Source organism: Bombus terrestris, chromosome 6, assembly GCF_910591885.1.
Source record: "Bombus terrestris chromosome 6, iyBomTerr1.2, whole genome shotgun sequence".
Taxonomy (NCBI): domain Eukaryota; kingdom Metazoa; phylum Arthropoda; class Insecta; order Hymenoptera; family Apidae; genus Bombus; species Bombus terrestris.
In genome coordinates, this window is record NC_063274.1 from 16,786,472 (window position 1) to 16,810,105 (window position 23,634).

A 23,634-nucleotide genomic window follows, 5' to 3' on the forward strand; every position below is an offset into this window, starting at 1 on the left:
TCATTAGAAATTTCTTCGTCCAAAAAGCTTATTCAATAGAACAGAGGAGAAAGATTTCAGTTTCCGAGCTGTTCGCTTGCAAAATTCCATCTAGACAGACAAACAGAAAAGTAATCTAAATAAAGGCCATTAGAAAATTAAAAGATTTAAAAATTTGTAACAGGTGGATCGTGCGGAGAACGAGGAGGGCCAGGGAGGGGGTGGTCTGTCGACGTTTTCGGCGGGCTGCAGCGGTGCTTCCGGTTCGAGGATGGGCCCAGGGCCCGACTCCGGTAGCAGTGCTCCCTCTTCTGTTCCCCACTCATTGGCGACCTCGAGGGACGACGAAGACGACGAAGACGAAGAAAGCAGCGGGCGACGTTCCAATGGCCACACAGGAACGCGGTGAGTCACTTCGATTCTTTTTCTCCTTATTTTACGGTTTTAATCGGTGTTTCCCTTGGAACGATCCTCCCTACCAAACACCGCACGCTTCCTTGTACGTCGAGTAACGAAGCTCTAAGATCAAGAGCACGTCCTCGTTTTAGAGTTCCTTCGAGAATCGTTGGCTGAATTGTCAGCCAAGATTGCGTGGACTCGATGTGTATATTCGGGTTGTAGATCGATTATACGGGTTGGTCTATGATTTCCCCAGAATTCGTAACATCGATGATGAACTTCTTGTGGCACTGATGATTGATTTCTTCGAATAGTTGGTTGGATTTGTATGTTTCCTCTCGTTCGCGAAAACTTCATCAATATCGTAATTGTTAGAAACATTGTTCATTAATTTGAATCATTTTGTATCATCATGTAACTCATAATGCATTTTTCTCATCCTGTTGCGGTCTTTGAATCTTTACCTGTTTTGTCGTGTATTTTGATTTTTGAGAAATTTCGTAATTTTGGGAAAGAAAAGAGTATTTTAAGTATCCTTGAGAAAAAGGAATCAAGCACGGGGAAAATTGTCATACAGTTACATTTTTCAGATTATGGAGAGAATAATTTGTATTTTCTTATATTGCACTTAGTACGAAAAAATTTCGTTCTGGTTCAAGAATAATTATTATGTAATCTAATAATCTTAAATCGAACTGTAAGAAGAAAACTTATTTTCAGAATTCTATTTAAGAATGGAACATATAAAACACATCGTTTCAATAATTACCAAAAATTTCTTTTTAAAGGAATATAGTTTTGCAAAATTACGAATTATTAAAGCGATTCTCGTAGCCAGAAAATTCGCAAACCTATCAAAGGAACAAGAGTGATAGTTCTCGTTATGAATACCCGTCGCAGAAAAATAATTTCCGCAGCAAGACCGCAGCAAGATTTCACTATTTTCTCATCTATCTTCTTTCTATATGCCTCCGCTTTCTTCTTCCGCCTTCCCGGGAAATGTTCAAATTTAAAGAAAGATATGACAAAAGTGAATTTTGGCTGGGAAACGCGCAGCGAATTATTCGTGGCAACACTTGGGCGATAATCCGTACGAAGCATAGAACCCACGAGAATTTTAATTCGACATGTTGCGACCAACAGACCAATTCCAGTGGAAAATGAATTCGAGTGAAACGAGAGTGGTGGCAGGGAAATACTTCGCGAATGATGGAAACGAAGGGTACGCAGATTAGAATTTTATTTCATTCTGCGAAGGTTGATTTTAAATATAGAAATTCTAGATGCTAGAAGTTCACTTTTTAATAAATTTCGGAAATATTTTCGGTAATAAAATTGTTCTGGAAAAGTAGTGTTCGATATTCACAATGAATTATCGCGATATGTTCCAAATATGCAAAAAATATGTTACTTTTCGTGCAGATATTAGTTTCGAAAGATATAAGCGAGACCTACAGAATAAAGTAGTACCTATAGAATAAAGTGTTTTTCAATAAAATAAATGGACTAATTAACAGTGCAACATTTTATAGTTTTACTATAAACTTTACTATTTGTTATATTACAATGACGTTTTCAATTCAAAATTTATTAATTTAAAGTAAACTCCATCAATTAGAGGATAAGATCATATTAATTTGTAACATTTTAATTAAAATTAATTTCAATCTAAAAAAATATAATAGGAAACAAAATTGTTAATATGATGTTTTATAAGATGTGAAAATATAATAATAGCCTTTTAGAAGAAGTGAATATGAAATGAAATGAAGTAGAAATGAAGTTAATAAATGCTTCGTAACAAACGAAAATTGTTTGTCCTTAGAGATTTAATTAAAATCTTCTAAGTCTTTTAATGTCCAATAGATTCGTAGAATTTATAATCCTAAATATCTTTTCGATCGTTAAAAAACGTATACAGTAGGTCTTTTCAGGAGCTTATATAATAAATTCGAAATGTATACGTACATACGTGTGTCTATATATATGTTATAATCCAACTACGGATTTTTCTGCATTTATAGGATATTTGAAGATACAAAAATGCACAGAATGCAGATAATTTGCAAAGATATATAAAATGTCCAAAATATAACACTCTCTATGATATCTAGTAAGTGAAACAATTTTCTACCTAAATTTCATTTCTTTAACTATATTCATAAAGATATAAATTTGCATATACATCCGTAGACCAGTTGTAATACTAAATGATATTAGTCACGTACCAAACGGTGGGAATCGAAATTGTTCAGAAGCATTAAAATTCTTGATAGCACGAAGATTAAATCAACCCTGGACTAATATCGATATCTGGGTTAGAAGTAACATGGATTTCAGTCCATGGAAATCAATTGCGAGTACTTGTCGCGGCGAATTGCTTCAACATGGAAAGTGATGGCCAGCTAATTTACCGATGCAACTAAAAAATGAGCAAAAGAGTGATTTTATTATTTCTGATTTAAATGTATCTAATTTAATTAGTTTAAATAATTATCCTCGACCCTTTACGATACTTATTTCCTTAAATTAATTTCCTATTCTCCTGTAAAAGTACGTGTAATTATAAAAATATTATTTACACATGAAACAGAGGAAAATGCTTTTCCTAAGGAAATATCAGCATAAAGATTCTCTTTACAAAACACTCAAAACAATTGAAATAGTTTCTGCAAGCTACAAAGAAGCATATAAAAAAGCGATTGACACGAAAAGACGTTAGTTTTAGATTCAACTATTCAAACAAAATAATATCAAATCATATATTTGCCAACTTCTTTAGTGAATCGTAATTATACTATATCTATTATCAGAGAAAAATATCAAAGAGATCGTTCGAAATCATTCGTTTGATACAAGAAATACCTTCGATTCAAGAAATTCCTCCGTTTTCCATTTTTACACAGTTTTAGATTGCCTTTGCAAAATTTCTGGAAATCGTTCTCCTGGTGGAATTCTTAAATAGAAATGCTCAAATAGTCGTCTTTTCGTCACATTAATGATGCAAAAGAAAATGTCAAGGATGTGTTAAATGTCACTTCCATTTCTCTAGACATTCACCGTGCGTGTAATACAGCTTCTTGTTCATGGAGGTAAAGTCCCATAACATAGAATTCCAGCTTTCTTAGCCGATGGGGACAAGTTTTGTGCTTGCAAGCACGTAACTACGAGTACGTGATATCCGTGACAGGAACGTGCACAAAACGTGTCACCAATTTTGACAAGTTTCTTGAACGTTTTACGGTTATATACTTGGTGAGAAATTGCCTTCTTATAAAGACGATGTTCTATCGAAAATATGTTTGAAGTGACACTTATTTCAAGTACCTGGCGAAGGAATTTAACGATGATATAAATTTAATAGGAAATCGTACTAGATTAATTGACAAACTTATCAAAGAGTATAGCTCCTTTCATCAAGAATCAGCTTTACTAATATTCTACGAAACAGTAAAAAAGTTCAATTAATGGAATTGATCTATATATTGGCAACAGAACAAAAGGTAACGCGAGAGGAAATTTTCGGATAGCTCTATTCGAATTTGCACGAAGATATTGTATTTTTTATTTCACACGATGACACGAGAGCGTTAATCCGAAAGACAGATACTGTCGAACAATCAGATCGAATCGACAATTTGCAAATTGAAAATGAAACTAGGGATAACAGAAATGGAGTGTTTCGTGCGCAAACTTCGTGCAATATTAACAAAGATGAAATGAAAGGAAGTACAGTTACATTTACTTCCCTCTAAAGCGAAATTAATTGAAAGTAACTTGTCTCAAAAAGAAATTAATTAGATCTAACAAAAGTTGAATTATTTACTTTGCGATAGTTCACGTACGTTACGCTCAAATTATTGCGCGTGTCGCACCGAAGGCGAAGATTGGAATATTATTGAATATTTAACACAATAATTAAAATTCATTCATTCAACTACTCTAACCCCTCCATAAAATTAGAAAGTGATGCAACGAGATTTTCTTCAATTCTCCGTGAAACAGACATTTTCTGAACAATCCGTCTTATTTAACACTGCTGTACCAAATTTTATTTTGGCAATAAATTAACTATTATTCATTTCTTTTTCTTTGCAAATTCATTTTAGAATAAATACTATTACGATACAAATTCTGATAAATGAGATATGTTCTTTTGCAGTAAGAAGTTACTGTACGATAAAAGGTTCACTTTTCAAAATGAAATAAAAAAGACATAAAAATTTGTGTTTTTGGCTTTTAATTTGTGTAAAATACAATAATTATCTATTTCGTCTTTGTGATATATTTATTTTATAAAATTACTCGAATACTTTACTTTAATTGCATTATGTCACTGAACATTTTCGACAGACAAATTGACTGCTGGATTTAAAAAGCGACAGAAACGTACTATCGTGATCGTTCAATTTAACAGTCGTTCTCGCGAACGGGTCGCATTTTTTACCGTCCTGTGTTACGCATGTGAAGAGAAATTAAGGTAAATTTACTGGGACTGCTCAGTCAACGTGTAAAATGAGAATGAATCTCGCCTCGAACTGGTTTCATTCGATTCACTTGTAAATTAACGTCAATCAGTGCTTTTTAGTCGACACTTGATTTCCGTAACAATAATTACAATCCGCACTGAACCAGCGTATAATACGCGGAGGAAAAATAAGATAGTATTATTTCAAAATGAAATATTATACACATATAAAGAAAGAAGAAACTGTAACTAAGCTCAAGAATATAATTGTGTAATTATATAAGACATATAATTATATAAAAATAAGTGAAAAATATTTAAGATTCTATTCCTACCTGATTATCCTCTTTTTAATTGTAATACCAAGGATGTCATCAAATAATAAAATATAAATGAAAAATTCTGGTAAAAAGAGTCTTTATTTGAGTTCGCCAGGAGAAATAAGATAAAAAATATATATATAGCAAACAAAATTAAAGTCGTGTCATCAGCTTGGTTCAGAAGTAATTTCGCAGTCTTTTTCGCGTTATACCACAGCAGACAAGATCTTTTAATACCATTAATGAGATTTAATAACGTCGATGCTGTGTCGCTCTCGCGAACGGCAAGTTAATTACTTTCAAACCAATTACATTTTATATTTGAGTGCGACGGGATACGTGGCTTGCCTTAGCTTTGAATCGAAGCATCCTTTTAGCATCTAACTGACACGTTTTTACACTACATGCATTGAAAGCTAAATTCAAAAAATGAAAATTTATAATCTAAAGACGACGCAAATGTTCACTATACAGGGTGTTCGGTAAGTGGGTAAACAGTTCTGGAAGGACAGAACCATTTTGACAACCAAAGAGAAATGTTGAGAGAATTATATAAAATTGGAATTAATCGTAGACTTAGTATAGGTTTAATTGTCAATGACAAAAACAAAGTTGGAAACGCAATTCCTTTATTCTTGATTTTTATCTTGTTTTAGCTTCAAGCATCACTAACATGCTAAAAGTTTTTTTACACCTGTAGCCGAACACCCTATATGCAGTATAGAGTCATTATTAGACTGCGAACGTTTATGCAAATTCATATGTTTATAAATTATGTACAAATAAAGCAACGGGATCTGGGCAGAGATTTGTTTCATTGACTTTAAATTAGTACTATACTTTGAATATTTTATAAATTTTTGTATACCGTATCGTGTACTCTATGTATTTTTGAGGCTTCAAATTTTCCATAAACGTGTAAACATTCATAGTCCACCTATCATTTATTAATGTATCAATACAAAATTGATCCGTTAATTATAAAATTGTTCTTCATATCTTTACACAAGAAATTAGTCTGTTCAGTAATCTAATACAATTTCGTTATTAAGAAATTAGTAATTTTCGTTATTAAGTAACATAGCGCACGTTGTACTAAAAAATAAACGAAAGTTGGAAATAGTTGCATAAAAGCTACTTATGGACGAGTTAAAAAAATTTCACCGAAAATCAAGAGGAATTAGCTAGCTCGTTGTCTTAGAAACCACGGACAAAATAAAGAAAAATTAAAAATAATTGCACAAAAACCACATATAGATGAGTTAAAAAAATTTCATGGGAGATCAAAAAAAAATTAGGTAGCACATTCCCTGACAAAGTATATGCTTAATTACTTGGTCTATGTTGTTACGGTTTCCAGTCAGACGCAATAAGGGCATACCATCTGGGAGCTTTAATCAAAAGTCGAGCTCTCGAAAGACTTTGCAACAAATTCCTCCAACTTTGATTTAACAAGCTTTGCCGATCCTCGAGTAGGAAGTCGACTCGAATCTCTACGTAGGCGTATCAAGAACTTCTCATCTTCTCGAATCAGAACTGTCGTTTATTCAATGTCGAATTCCTCTGTGTTCAATGCGTGTTCGTACACGAGTATTTTTACTCTTTTTTTATCATGTTGGAAAGATATTATCACATATTTTCGTTGTACATTTTTGCACATCGCAATCGGATAACTATGTCGTACAGGATTAAACTACCATGCTTAGTTTTATTAAATTATTGTTCATTGTTACGTCTATAGATGCGAACCAAAATAGGAATTATTTTGTAGCCAACATTTCAAGGAATATATGTAGTTATATTTTTTTTTTTAATTTAACAAAACTCGCCTTTCTCTTTCTGGGAGAAATTTGCGAAATAAGAATTTATTTATAATTTCTAGCAGTATTGTGAAACAAAAAAATATTGCTTGAATACATCAAATTGTTTGAAATAAACAATTTAGTATTTCTTATTTGGAAACATATACAAGAAACAATTATTAAGAAATAGGAAAATTATCAGATACTATCATTATACTTGAGCGATACTTATACAGAGTTCAAATCATAAATAGGTGAAATTTTTCTTTATTACGATTTGATTATTTTACTAAAACATTCGAAAGGTTAATTTGAATTACCATTACGAATCTTGAATACATCACAGTTTGCGTTATAATACTTTATTGACATAACCCGAAAAATTGATCCTATGACAGAAACATTAACGATGAATAACTTCTCTAATTACGAATAAGAATAATTAATCACCATAAATTAACTACCTTAAAAGAATGTATAAATGAATAAAGTATAAAAATAAAAAAAATATAAAACAAAATGAAAAAAAAGATAGAAAATAACATAAATTTTTACATATAGATTATATGAAGTGTAGTTTTTGGAGGAATAAACCAATTTATTATAACATATGTAAAACGATAACTTAATCAGTGTAATACTAAAAAAACAAACCGTGACATTCGGAATCCAATATTAGCTGTTTCGAGCTATCCGTCACTACCATCTATGTTAAATCTATGATTGTCACTGACATCTCTATGCCATTCCGAGACTATAAATTTACGACTATATAAATACATCGTTTGATTGTAATTGATTTTCTTATCATCTATCGAGCGAAATAAATGAACGATTAGGGCGGCAGAAAACTGGATTTACAAGCGTGCTCAAAATATAGTTCTTCAGGATGTATAAATCATTGTGTTGATTAGACTATTGTTTGAAACCATACGGATTCCCGCTCAATAGAAGTGACATAATCTAACGGTGTCCTTGGACTATTTATGTACAGGGTGTTCCAGAATAAGTAGAAAATATTTTAGGGGTGGCTTCTGTACAACTAAACAATAAAGAAAAGTTCCTATAAACGTATATCCTATTTCATTTTGTTTTCGAGTTATAGCAGGTCTTCTTTCACAATAGAATATCAACGTATGAAGATCACTGACGACGTAAAAACATTTGGTCAAAAAATTAAACAAAGTTTCCAGCAAATATGAACCACATCTGTACAACTGGAAAGAGCAAAATAGTCATTGATAAGACATCTGCAAACTTGCATTGAAACGCAAGAGAACCATTTCGGACATCTCTTATAATAGGTAGCATACAAAATATTTCCTATTTATTCTGGTATACTTGTATATTGTCAATATTTCAAAGTTTTCAACTAAAACGATCAATATGTATTGCCCATATAATATTGTCGACATTCATTGACAAACCGCGTTTTCGTTGAGAACTTTGAAATCTTAACAATATCATTGACTGTCTGAAGGTACTCTGAGACACTAACATGGTGTTCCATAGAATTTAGCAAATAAGATCCGCGAAAATACCTCTTAACAGATTCTTCACGCTACAAATAACGCAACTTGAACTAGTGCTCTCATAGTAAACGTAATTTCGCATTATTTCCCTCTTCGTCCGCCGTTTCCAACAGAGGGAATGGATTGCGTGGTAATTAGAGCGAGAACATTTTTTCCGCGTGCACACCGTGGCCGACGCTTCGTATTTCACATAGAAAATCCCTCATTTTCCATCAGATTAAGGCCAGATACGTGCCAGTTCTGTTTCACGTTTCGTCCCTGATGTTCCATCATATACGTGTCCGTAATTCGTCCACCATCGTGGACCTGGTCCAGACTATAATACAACCGTCTCTCCTCAAATCCGCGCGAAATTACACCGGTACGAACAAAAAAAGGGGGAGGGGGAAATACATGAATGGGTGAGGGTAGCCGCGTAACAATGCGATCAAAACGAGGTACGTGACCGAGAGCAGAATCGCAAAAGGGTGAACTGACGCTTGAACGCGACGATTTCGAGAAATACCGGTGGGTGGAAAATTTTCAAACGATTCGATCGATGTTATTGCCCCTTGTTTGCTAGTCCAGTTGAAACCGACCTCGATTACTTAACAAATTGACTGTCATGTTGGTGAATCACGTTTGTTACAGTGCATTATTTGGAATAACTAAAATAAGATAAGTTTCATGAACTAAAAGATTTTCAACGATGTAAATGACTCGAATAAGATTTTCTGAAGTAAGTGCGCAAAGACAATATAATATTTCGAAAAATTAAACGTTACGATGCAGTATATTTGTAATACATTGTTGTATATTTATGAAATGCAATTACGATTATGGAATAAAGAAAGTCTATGAAATATGGTTGATGATCAAGATATAACGTAATTTCCCGAGATTAAAAAGTTTGATGAGTGCGCAGGACGATCAAAATAAAATACAAGTTAGATGGATTAAAAAGTTTGACGAAGATCAAACTACGATATAACTTGGAAAGATTAAAGAGGTGTAGAGTGCACAGTGCACACTCTGATCAAAACACGGTTCATCTTTGAAAACTTGGAGTTTGACGGATGTGCAGAAAATTTAAACTAAAGTACAACCTCTTGATACGATATAATTATCTCTAAACGAATATGTAAATTCACGATCTCATAGTTACATAAAAATTACGACGAATTTAGAAAATCTATTCAGATCAGTTATTTTTTATCAAAAATAGTGAAACTTCTCTAATTTTTCTCTCAAATGTATCACTTATGGAAAAAGCACTGTAAATTAAGAGCGTGAATACTCTGCATAATATTATCTATTAATTGTTTTTGTCAAATATAATTCCATTTCATAAGATTATAGAGTTTCTTCATACCTATCTATTACACCTTCTTTCATCAGCCACTGTATCTGTATTGTCTGATGTAATGTCTAATAATTGCATAATGCACACAATGTTCGGTCTCAATGCTAAATACATTCAGATCAATATGAATTACCGCGCGTGCAGTACGAACCATGCAATTTGCAGAATCAATATCTGGCCAGTGCATTAGCCAATGCCATAGCTCATAATATCCACATTAATCTGACGAGGTAGGTTCTTGAATGCAGAAACATATCGGTGTCCATCTTAATGCAAGAAGGCGATCTTCAAGAGTATCGAGGAATCACAGAGGAAATAAAAGTTCTGGTTAACCAAATCCAAATTTATTACTCGTGGTCGTTCTATCTCTGTGCTTCGTGCGATGTATCGCCCCCCTTCGCTTTATGAATTTCTCAACTACGGAACATTTAAATGCATTGAAAATTTATTGGTCGACGAATCTGATGGAATGTGCGCCCGTCGATCATTTCCGATGTACGAACAAGGTAGCGTTGAAATTTTTGAGAAATTGCGAATAGCTGTTTGTTTAGAAATTGAAACATAGAGAAATTTATAATTTACTAGAAGAAACATGAAGGCAAGAAGAAGAAGAGCGACTTGCGAGGAATCAAACTGAAACGTTTACAAAATATTCTTTCAATTCCTTGGAGAGGATTACATTGGATAATTTTGCTTCATGAGTTGGAGAAGAATTGATTGAAGATTTCCCTTTTTTTTCTAATTGAAGAGATGAATAAAGTTTTTTAGAATTTGAAGTAAGTACAATCTTGCCGAAGGTGCTTCAAAGAAGATAAATTTTAAAATAAAGTAAAATTGAATACGGTAGATCCACAGCTCGAGAACAAAGCAGTTCGTATTAGAACAATATTACAATGTAATAAAAAATCCATAAATTCTAAAGCTAAAATTCAAATTTACAGAATATCGCTAAAGAATGAAGAAATTACTAACAGTATGACATATTAATGTACGAAACTTAAAGCGAATATTTTGTACGCTTCCTCCTTTTTACTTGCATCTCGCAGCTTAATGTAAAATTGTAACATGTTAATTTTTCCCCTTTTCTTAATACTTCTCTTCCTCTCCTCATGACTTCGTCCTAGCGTTTCGACATTTCCACCATGATTCTCATTTTACTCACGAAGACCTCCGTCATTAGGTATTCCTGTAGACTCGATATCTCGCGAACTCTTGGCTTGCCGTGTTCCGCAGAAAGGTAGGTCTCAACTAATCACGTTGACCGACCACTCAAGAATACATAATGGTGCCGAACGTTCATTTTCATGACTCATCAGTGTCGATCGCGTATCACCCACGACGAAAGACCGGCGAGAAAACTTTACGATAAAAACTAAAAAAAAAAAAAGAGAAATTTTCACGACTTCGTTAGCGTCGATCGTGTTCTCATTGAGAAATCGAAAACTGAAAAGGAATTTCCTCAGCGGATGGTAGTGCAGACGTTAGTTCGGTTCATGGAAAACAAATGGAATTGGTGTTCCGTTGAACCGGATGATGAGATTTGCCATGGGAAAGACAAACTCGATATTCTACAATGCGATGGAGATGGACAGACGGACACAGAGTAAAATGAATGAATGTGATCGCGTGCGTGCGAAATTACGTTAGTGGAAGGATGCTGGAAAATTGAAAGAGTGAGAGATAAAAAGAAGGGAAAGGATGTGTGTGGAAAAAAGAGGGAGAATGGACGATCAATTTTTATTATTTGCCTGTTAACGATCCCCATTGAAGAATCAAAGGTTAGAGCGAGCTCTTGTATATGGAAACGTTGAATAGAAGACTTTAATACAATATGCCGAATACTTGAAGCGAGATGGTAGAAAATAAAAGTTTCACGAGCAAACGATCGAAATCCACATCAAAAAAGAAAGCAATTTAGTTACGCTTCTCTTCTCGGACGGTATTATAGAGTAATTCGGGTCATCTGAGAGAGGGAGAGAGAGGGAGAGAGAGAGAGAGAGAGAGAGAGAGAGAGATGCTTTCGGCAAGTTGCTCTACGTAGATTGTTTACAATGAGGGAGAAATTCTGTCGCCTCGTAACCTCGTACACTTAACCGAAAGAGAAAATTTTCTTAACCCCTTGCCTTACAATCTTTTCACTTTTAGTAATTGTTATCTGTTCGCAATTGCAACATTATATTAAATATAAAGTATGAACAAATTATACCAATTACGTATTGTGATTATGTATTAATCGTCAGACAGAAAAATTGAAATTAAAGTTGGAGTCTAAACTAGAAATTTATTAAGAAATAATAAAATCTCCTTTTGTTGTATCGAAATCATGATTCGTACACAAGTATACCACAGTATTATGAGACAAGAGGTTAGGCGATTTTCTGACATTATTTTCAGCTTAAATTGAGTAATCACGCGATCCGAGTTTAAGAGGAATCGTTAATCTTCCTTGGATATTTAGAAATATTTTGACTTCTCTGCACTGCATGATGTTAAACATGACAGTTTAGTATTTTGTATATACAAAATATACAAATAAAAAAATTAGACTTCGATTTGTGAGTAATTAATATTATAAATAATACACTATATTCAGATTTTTATACTCAATATCTTAGAAATTTTAACGCACCTTTTGTCGTAGATTCGTTCAATTATCAAAGCACATTTAAGACGTAGAATTATATTCATGGCGAAGTTCTATATATTAATTAGCAAAGAAATATGAATATCACACAAACAATGTTTATTGCAATATTAATGACTTAAAATAAAGAGCATGGTCGCACAAGTTTATTATAATAGCACAATTAATATAACTACGTTATACTAATCAAAAGGAAGATTAATGAGTCATATTTATCAAATAACGTGTATTCTGACAACGAAAGCATTAAACATTCTCACTAATTTATTGCAGCATGTGCGATAATTATAGTTGGAACCAAAATCTTTGACTGTTTAAAATTATTCAATCGTGCTATGTATTTTGTCAATCAGACCAAGTATGTTTGAGTATAGTAGTAGAAGTCTGACCAGCTGACAAATTATAAATTAATAAAAGGATATCTGATTTCATAGTTATTCGATGATTATTCTTTAAAAAGTATAAATGATAATATCAAAATTATGAATATTTTGTGCGATTAATTGCTATCTTGATAACGCAAATAATTTTTTACATGTACTTTATATTTTTTGTAATTTTCTTTTCAATATTTCAGGAAGTTAGTTATTATTTGCGGTTTATCCTAAATGATTCCTTATATAGTTTGTACCTTGATTCCAATATTCATTAACTTTTAATATCAATGTTAATAAACTAATCAACACCATTTTCATTGTTAACTGGTTATAAGTGTACATGTCTTAAATCCAAGTTATCGAAAGAACATCCAACAACTGTTGAAGTCGCTCGAATGGTTAGTAGTTTGCATGTACGAAAACAAAATCACGTATCTAAAAATGTTTGGAGAAACCTAACATAAACAATCAAAGGCATTGATCCCAACTATATCTACGAAAACATACACACAAAGAAAGAAGAACGGGAGGGTATGTCTGCGAGCGTAACATCTCGATGAAACCGCTATGCTAGTGAGAGTGAAAGCTTGTGCGATTGTTGAAAGGTGACGCTGAAAAGTGGTGGTGAGACAAAAAAGCAAGCGAAAAAAGGAAAACTGAGAGAAAGGTGGGGAACGAGTGAAAAAAAGTGGAGAGAAATGGAAAGAAAGGAAAAATGAGAGGGAAGAAAGAACAAATGAGAGGAAAGAGAGGAAAAATAAGAGGGAAGAACGAAAGAAAGCGAGGAATTCCCGCGAAATCGAGCGAATGGGGCTAAACGAGAGGGAGAGAAAGAGAGTGAGAGAGGCAACCCGTCGGGGTTCTGTCTTCTTCGCAGGTTTTCGGAGCTGTACCGTCGAGGCACCTTCTCGAGCCACGGAGGGTCCTTGGAGAAGGATGCCCCGGGACTGAGCGCAACCTCAACGACCTCGGAATCCTTGGAGAGCAATGGCCTCGATACAGAGATACCAGCTGCAGCCAGGAGACCCCGTAGTACAAGGGGCTCGCAAAAATGGAGTAACGTACGCGCCGTCATGGCGCTATATTCCTCCCTACGCAAGATCAAGAGGTACTCCCGTCATTGCTCGATATGGACGGTAACCTCTGAATTGCACTCTCACCCGTCACTCTGCAAACTCGTTTTACACGCCACTACCCACTCTGACACGTGTACATTGCTGTACATACATGATGGTATACAGTGGCTCACGCAAGTATTCGAACACTTGCCATGGAATTTCTTTTATATGTTAGATTGTGTAATGTGTTCTTAGAAAAAAGTCTCTCTCGAACTTTATTAATCAAAGTCAGATTACATTAATGTTTTTTTGAAAGAGCACGTCGAATCTTGTTACTTTTTACGTAACGTCCATCTATAATCAAGATATAAGTTTTAATTTTTATAACATTCTTCGAGGTATATGCATTAACGAACGGCGAGTAAAGTTATACTCAACTTAATATTACGTGCATTATACGAAATTATGTGAAACTTCGTTAGCACTTTTATGGAACACGACTATCATGACTGTAATAGTACAATTCTAGTACTAGCACAAATAATAGTACTAGTAATTGTACAATAGAATGAAAAAATATATATAGAAGCTGCGAGACACCTGCTGCAAATACACGTCTAGTGAAAAACTAATGTACGTCGTGGATAGCAATCTGAAATAACTAATGTTGATAAAGATGATTTGACCAAATATTTTGGATTACTAATGCAGCGAATACTTGTCTGTTCAAATAGCTTGGTAACCTCTGTAAAGTGTATGCTTCCAATATATACATTTTGCATTTTGCACCGGCGCAGTGTCGAAATTACGAATAAATTAGGTTTCTGAAGGTTGTATTTTGCAACTTCTATATATATTTTCAATTTCGTTTCAAATTTTACCAATATAGTTGCGATAGTCGTGTTTTGTTACAATGCTAATGAAATTCTAAAGTGTTTTGTATAATATATACGTAAAAAGTTTCTAGGAGTATGCGAACATGTTCGTGAGTCACTGTGCATAGCACACACAGACGGTACATTTTTACGAACTCGTAAAAACTTACACGGAAGACAATATAGCTATTGCTCATGGGTTACGGTTCAATCGTGGACTCTAAGGGATGGCTGCATTTCTCAGCAGAGGTGTCGAGATTTAATAAGGAAAGTTTTGGATGAAAGTGTACATTTAAACGTCCGAGTATCGTATGTACAGAAGAAATACGTCTGTGGTCATTGAGTCGATTAATTAAGACTGCTACGGTGTCCGAATTTCTGTTTCAAGCTTATTTTCATCTCAACGAATAGGAAGATTTTTGATGTTTCGAGGAAAAGTTTAACATAAATCTTTAATAAAGATCGCACATATTAACAACCATCTCTTCATATTTTTCTGAAACTTGGAAATGTTTTTAATGATAGGGAAAATCAATTGAGTCAAAAATTGGTTAAAGAACTTCTTTGATATTGGCTTTTCGGGATAAGCAATCGTGTTTGGACTTTGCACTTGCATTTTGAGCTCAAAATGCTTATTCCGGAAAGCCAATATCAAAATATATCAGCATAGTGAATTTTTGAAATCCAAAATGGTTAGAGAACGTAGTAGAATTAAACCTTAGATTAAGAATTATAGGATGTATTCATTATATGTCTTGTATTAGGTATATTGTATATCAAATTTTCAGATTCTAAATTACTAGTATAGTATAGTAACACTATATACGCTGTAAAATTTCCTACTGGCTCGTTAAACTTAGACAATTAATCACAAAAGTTTCTCATTTAATTCACTCGGCAGTTTCTATCTTTTCGTTAATCTTGTTGCAAGATAAATCTACGATCGAACAAACTTTTTCTAGTGTATCTCTGCTGAGAGCTTTTAACGTGAATTTCCAACTGTGTTGACAACAGTTACCTGTTCTTGTTACTATTTTGCAACATACCATGCATAATGACATGTAACTTGGAAATTGTTATACATAACAGTTACTTACATTCTTTATTTATTTTTCTATTTCCTCTGTAAATATATTTCCTATTCGAATGTCACTGGTTTTATAAGCGTCGGAAGCCTTTCTAGCTTCTAATTTAGGAGAATTTTCTTAATCTAACTTGTCAGTCGGAAATTAAGAAACCTAAAGATAAAGAGCTTGTCAACCAACGAAACGGTTCTACAAGATTTCATAATTATAGTCAGTGTTTCTATTGCGTATTATCTTTTAGAAATGAATCTAATCGCATCGCCCTAATATTCCATTATATTTCACAATCAAACTAAATCTTGTCAAAAATATGTAAACGTTCGGATACTTTTAAACTCCTTAAGTGTTGGTGGTCTCCACAATGCCATCTTTTAGTAAAATATATCTATACGAAGCGTCAGATGTCTCGTCACCTATCCGCAATACGTTAACAAATATTGTGCAATAGCAGAGTCCACGTGTTAACCGTAACCCAAACAGCCATCCACGCACGAGCAGCGTACGTCTTTCTCTCTCTTCCGGATGCTAGGAGAGTGACATACGTTCATATATACACGCGCCACTCGGCCTCGTTCACGACATAAATCTCGCCAGGAATTCAACAACGCGAAAGCCAATAAACACAAGAGCCAACGAAACGAGTCGTTTGCCTCGGAAATGGAAAAGAAACGGCTAACCAGGCTGTCTTATTTTGTTTTTCCTTCGATCCACAGTCAACTCCTGCCGCTTTGATATTACACGGTGCCATTTTAACGGGGAGTTCCGGCTAAGTCACCGTATTCCCCGCGATCTCCCCTAGGACCGGTTTCGAGAGCCTTTAATCCTTTCTGCAAGATTTCTTGAACGTTCCTTGTTACTTAGAATACCGGCATTTAACGTTAATTGGAATATTGTGTGCTCTCAAGTCTCTCCCTTTGTCTTGTTCAGGGTTTTGCCTTTGTCCCTCGATTAAAGAAATTCATTCGTCTTTTCGTGCAGCTTTCACTCATGAAGGACCAATGTTGCATTAATACCTTTTAAAAAGTATTTTGGGAAAAGAACTCCGGATATTTGTTTAATATTTCCTTTTGTCACTGTTTACTATTCCACGTAAGTCCTAACATCTTACGAAATTTGAAGAAATTGAAGTATTTATAATGTCGTAACAAACTTTGTTTTATCATGGGAATCTCTTTCGTCTTTAATTTTTACAGGCTTCTGTAAAGTATTATATACCTCTGATATGTACTTTTTCACGTTTTCCAATATGTAATATCATGTATCGAATCTAGCTTTTACGCATCATTGGTCATTATTTTGTCCTTAATGGATTAATTCTTAAAAAACTGTAAAATCAATAGTATATAAAGCAGGCAATATTATTTTTCAATAAATTTAACATTGGTATATAAAATATTGTGATTGCTAGTAATTAGTACTACAAAATGTTTCTTTTTTTTCTGATGTCTAATGAAAGTGTAAACTTCATGTTACTAACCATACACGGTTATTACCGAGAATCTGAACTATTGAAATTTAATTTTCACATTAAAGCGTTTCGAGAAATTTAAGTTCAAATCAATGACACGAAGAACTTTGTACGAGTATACATGATTTAGCATAAAATTCAATGCTGTATCTGAGTTAACACAGGACCGCAAGGGATTAAAGGACAATCGGGAAATAGTGTTCGATGTCTGATCGTTTCGTTGCTTTTTACCTCGTGAAATAGCGTCAATCTAAAGGAACGTTGCACCGCACGAAAGTATTGGTTAACCGCTGGTCACCGTAATTCTATCCTCTTTCCCGATCTCCTCTTCTTCAGTTGCGACATCAACCACATTACATGCTCCACTTTATTCTAGATGACATAGTTAATGGTCAATTGCTGTTCCTACTTTCGATAGTATCAAACGATCACGTCAATGATGGAAGGGTAGAGATGACGATGGAATCCGGACAAATCGTGTTCCTTCGAATGTTTAGTATTTTTAGTTTTATCACGCGTGAATGGACATGTGAATGGAGGTACAATTTGTAGAGAAAATAATAAAAGTATGATATAACGTAGTATTTCCTTAATGAGTGGTAGCACATATATCCATGTACATGTATATGGTATTTCGATGTTTTATTTTATCATAGTTTAAGAAATTGACAAAAAATAGTAAATATTTATAACTCTGATTATAGAAAATTAAAGATCCGTCAATACAAATATCTTCATCTCTTTTGATAAATGACAGTGAATATAATAGTTGAATGTTTCATATAACTTTAATTCGTGAGTAAGTATACAGTTCTTCAGGAATAAACCAGTAGATATAAATTTTGAGTTTTTCAAGCTTAAGATACAATTGTTTGTTTGGTATTGTTAGGATTTAAATGTACAAGTACTTGTTTCAAAACTGATTCAAGGATTTTATAAGCATTTCAAATCACTGTACTATGATAGTCTACATAAGACATAAAAAATTCCTACGGGACTATGGCTCGCATTATAAAGTTTACAGCAGTTTGAACAGCAGAAACTGATCGTAAAAATCTCAATAGACCGTTGGAGTTTTTATACTTTATCTGTAATCCAACAAACGAAAAGTAGGCAATAAAATATTTTAAGTGCGCCACTGTGGTAAACAATCAAATATAAATGTTCAAAATGAATCACAGCTAACATCTTCGTCAGATATCGCTACAGTTGAAAGATAAACTTATTTCTAGGAGAATGTAAAATTTGTACGTCATTAATGCTGTACTACCACTTGTTAAATAATAATTTAAAAATCATATACTTTAGTGTTGCCAAAATTTAATATAGAAAATTTAAAGTCGGAGATATAAAAACTACTTCAGTTTTTTCTACAAAATTATAAACTAAAGATTAATCCACTACCATTTTATATATTTATTGTAACTTTTCGACAAAGCATTTGCCTGGCTATGTATATACGATATATCTTTCTTTTCTCTTATTCATAGACATAATATGCAATGTAATTTTTTAAAAAGTAGGAAATAATTCGTATCACGAAACGAATGTAAGGTGTTTCACAAACCATATCGATCATATTGCTTTCATCAGTGAATCAAAAGTGGAAGAAACTAATTTAGAAGCTATAAACAATTGCACGCCGATCATGTGGTCTTTCGTGTTTTATAGCGACACATAAATTCAAGCATCGGTAGTTAAACATCTGGAGAATAAAACACGAAGCTTTACGAGCTCTTTTATGGTGTTCGAAAGGACACGATAAATTCCTATCATTGTACTCTTCTTATCTTTAAGCGGCATGCACCGTTGATTTTAATGAAGCACAAGCAAAGAGAGAGAAAGACTAAAAGAGTAATTTTTAATGGACGAGTAACACGGAAGGGACAGTTTTCCTCTCGCAATCTCCACGACCGTTTTATTTCCAAGCCACGGAACAATTTACCTAAAACCTCGTTTTCACACGTCCGCCTCGACACAGACGCGTGAACCAGTTAATTCAATTTATCTGGAATGCTTAAATGCCACGATTGCACTCATTAAGCTTATGCCGTAAAATTTAACTACTTGCAATGTACAAAACAATCGTATATAATATCTACAAATGTATAATAATTCTTTTATAAATGTATAGTGTATAGCATATATTTTCTATTATTGTCTGTATCATCAATAATTTACAATTCGTAGATAGATTCTGCAAATTATGAATAAGCAGATCCCAATTCCGTTTAAAAATAATACATATATTAAACGAAACGGTATAGCTGTATTTTATATATGTATTTTATAATGTACAAAATTATACGACCAACATAGGAAAGTACTGGAAATATTAATTAAAATTAACGGACTTTCGATTTATTTATACTAATCTTCTTGATTTCTTGTATGCGATTTCTAGATTTTTCATTTATTCCTACGTCCATAAATTGTACCTTCTCGATAAAACTAAATAGCACAGGAATTTTTCATAGATTTTTAACAGAAGAACTTTGGGAATTTGTAATGCCCTTTCATGATAGCTTGCACTATCGTTTGTTTTAAAACTTTATAACCTGGTATAATATGCAAAAACGGTAACATGTACGTGATGATAGCCCATCCATCTTCTAGATGAATGAATTCGTGTGAAACATACATAAAGCATTTAGAGAGATTGGTCCTAGCGGAGTGTAGCACGTATCGAGGGGTCAATGGCACGTGAAACATGGAAAAAACTAAGTGTATAATAAATTCTGGTAGTAAATCGTCTAATTACAAGGAAAAAGATCTTAGAAGAAATAAAAATTAATGGTAATTGATTTTATTGATTTTGTTAGTTGAATGATTTTAAGACTGTATCCTACATTAAATACGTAACTGTGTAAAAATATATATATATATATAAATTATTATTCGTGGTTACTATACGCCGCTACATTACCACTCACTAAAACGGATTAATAAAGTATAACGTAATAACATAACGTAGAAAAATTGGTACGATATAGAATTTTTGTGAATATCGAATTAAAATTATGAAATAGTTTAGTTTCGATTAGTAATCCTCACTACACGTGTAAGTTTACTGAATGCATACGTGGTATTTAAGATTGTACAAGTAAGCTAGATCCGGTATCCATACATGAAAAATTGTAAATCCTCCACATGATAAACTTCTCACGCGAAGAATTATACATGCGAAATCAAAACTCGACAATGAAATAAAAGTATCGCAACATAAATAAATGATAAGAATTCCGGTAGCAGGGAAGCAAAAAAAGAAGAAAAAAATGAAATAAAAAATGAAATATAGAGGAGAAAGAATAGTATGACCATTCGTTAAAACGAATATATCAGAAATTACTAGCGAGTAATTCAAGAAAAGTGCACGCATTAAAATTAGACTGCAGCATTCTTTAGCATTTGGCATGCGTTCATAAAGAATCTACGTTCCTTTCTTTACTGAGATAGAATCAGTTTGTTAGCCAAATTGCGACTGTGTCTCTTGGCAATCTACTGGCAATTATTAACAACGAAAAGACGAGTATAGCTGAAGATTGGTGACGTTGATACGTGGCCAATCGTGCAGATTGTTCTTTTTACTTCTGTTTCCGAGTAGCATCGGGAACAATGTTCTAGTGCTGAACTTTTAACGCATTATCGACCCACGAATCGCGTGAGTCCACAAGTTTCATCTTTCAAGTTTCACGAAGTAGAACCAAAAGCAAACGTTAGACAATTGGCAAAATGAAAGTATTGTTCCACGTTGTACAATGGCTATAGAAAAATGTTGGCTCATCGTTGCATTTTCTTTTATAGTTTGATTGAGCGTGGATATATTGCGATAAGTTGTTTGTTACATTCGAATGGCGAAGAACAATTGTAATTAATTGGTGGTCGATAATGTGTTAAAATAACGTCCTCGATGCACAGTACCATTTGCATGAGAAGCTAGAATGCAAGATACGTAGAACTTTGTATCGATGCGTAGTTGCAAGAAATCTTGATAAATTTTTCTATTGTGGATCTTTGGTAAGGGAAGTACGTGAAGTGTTGTGGACCGATTTCGAATTTAGCGGAACTTTGTATATTTATCTATTATTTTATATCAAAACGAAATCTTATAAATTTATCCAACATTTTATATCGTATCCTTGTTGTAATTTGTTCTTTTCTCATTATATTGATTTTTTTCCATTATATTAATTTCATATCAACAGACAAATTCAATTGCGAAAAGTAAGAGATGAACGAAGATTAAACTATAGTTGTGAAACACCACATTATTTTGAAATCAAATATCTCGACATAATTTTTTGAAACATTAAGTAACTATAGAAACGATCAAATATGAACCAAATATTTTTTACTTTGTTTATTACAATCCTGGGATAAAATTCTAGTTTCAGTTTCAGAAAGTTTCACTGAAATCGGTGTATAACGTCTCGTACTAAAATATTACAAAGAATAATAAGCAAGAAAGTATGAAATTGCTAAATATTTCACTAGAATAGAATTGTTATCAACGTCATTAATAGTGACGCTGATGTTTCAACGAATGCTGATGCTTGGCACCCCAAATGCCTCCCTTCTACCAGCTCGTCTGAATTAGAGAAGAAAGACTAATTCCCAAATGTATCCTGATCTCCGAGCACTCAAAACGTTTAGCGAACAAACACACGTACAAAAATAAACACTCTAACACTTAACGCTGCTAATTTAACACAAGAAAAAATACCCAACACGTTCAAACAATTACAACTATATACTGAACATGGGTGTGTTAACGATTAAAGAATGCGTAGTGGCATAATAAAGTTTATACCTTTAGTTTCTGCCTCTGTCTATATAATGTACTTGACAATTCTCTCGATGTTTCTGTCTCTGTCTGTTCGTCTATATCTGTCTGTCTGTCTGTCTGCCTCTCATCCATCTGATGCTCTAATACTTAAGACTGATCTTACTCGACTGTCGCTCACTTCTTATTTCAAGCAATTAATCACGTAATTATCATCTATGATCTATTTTCCATAGTGTTAGAAAACGAATCTGTAAAAAAAACAACCGAAAAAATCGAAAGAAAGAAAGTCGATATAAATAAAAGGAATCGGCGTGGTCGTTCTGCAATGGTGTGTTTCTTTCGTTTCAATGGATTTTTTGTCGAATGGAACGCAAGTAGAATTAATCTGTCTGCTTGCAACAACTATAGAAATACGTAAACATATATATATATATATATTTATTATATCCATAGCAAAAATGTGTGGAACGAGATGTTTCGAAGAGATATGCTCCTTAGCAAAGAGGTCTTGCGTCACGAATGATGCATGGGTTTTGCAAGAAATATTCTATGGAGCTTTGAGAACGAGCCAAACGATTCAAGAGACGTGGCACATCGTACTTTTGTTCATTTTTATCGGTTTTCGCAGCGACTTTGCACGGGATTCACCAATATAAAACGCATTGAATGCGTTTTATCAAAAGTGTGATAACGGTTGTTTTCTTTTTCTTTCCGATTTCCTTTCTTCTTTTTTGCTAGAATCGTTTTGGCTTATCTGTTTTTTAATTCTGTAACACGCGTTGCAATTTTTTCATTTTTATTTCTTCTTTGTATGACCGACACGATAACTAATCACGACTGTGCTCGGTTAGTTGTTTGGTTGCGTATTTTTAAGAGACAAAGAAAAAGAAATCATTTGCAAAAAGTTGACCATTTTAATTAAAGACAGTTTGCCTCGATTCGCGGTTAGTGACATTCAAAATCGCTCCGTCGCGCAAAAACACCCATAAATCCTCCCGAGAGCTTAGGACTTACAACTCCTTAGGAACAGCGCCACGATACTCGTTTGTCTGTGTTTTATCGCGTATATTAAATAAACCGCTTAAAAAGTGCGGACGTAAGTTCCTTTCCTGTGTTTGAGATTATGAGAAACAAGTATGTAATACGAATGGTAATTATTCAGCTTAAAAGAAACGATAAGATAACGTAAAGATTACTTTTCCTAAAACGTTCTAGACTCTCAAGCTTCTCTTCTTTTTAATTGCGGTATGTGTTTCTCTTCGTATCTGCATTAGTAGAAGTTTAAGTTAACCGTGTGAACAATATCGTGTGTAAAGTTATTTATTTACACGTAATGCAAAACATCGAACGATGATTAACACAAATTGATTTTTTTAGACTAAATATTTTTAGAGATTTTTCGTTAAAGAAATAACAAATAAATAAATATACGAATAACGTTGAATTTATTCTTAGCTTTCTTTTTCCTGATATTATAAAATTTATTATTATCAATTTTA

At 33.5% G+C, this 23,634-nt stretch overlaps 1 protein-coding gene across 8 annotated transcripts in view; it reads left to right on the forward strand.

The window, feature by feature from the left end:
- LOC100643994 (potassium voltage-gated channel subfamily H member 5) overlaps positions 1 to 23,634 on the forward strand; it is a 206,341-nt gene that overhangs the window by 124,412 nt on the left and 58,295 nt on the right. For 7 of the 8 annotated variants that reach the window (XM_048406906.1, XM_048406905.1, XM_048406908.1 and 4 more), the window contains 2 exons: positions 164 to 384; positions 13,741 to 13,971. In XM_048406906.1, coding sequence (XP_048262863.1) covers positions 164 to 384; positions 13,741 to 13,971 — 452 coding nt within the window. The remainder of the gene's footprint in view (positions 1 to 163; positions 385 to 13,740; positions 13,972 to 23,634) is intronic. The other variant, XM_048406911.1, reaches the window with a different exon arrangement.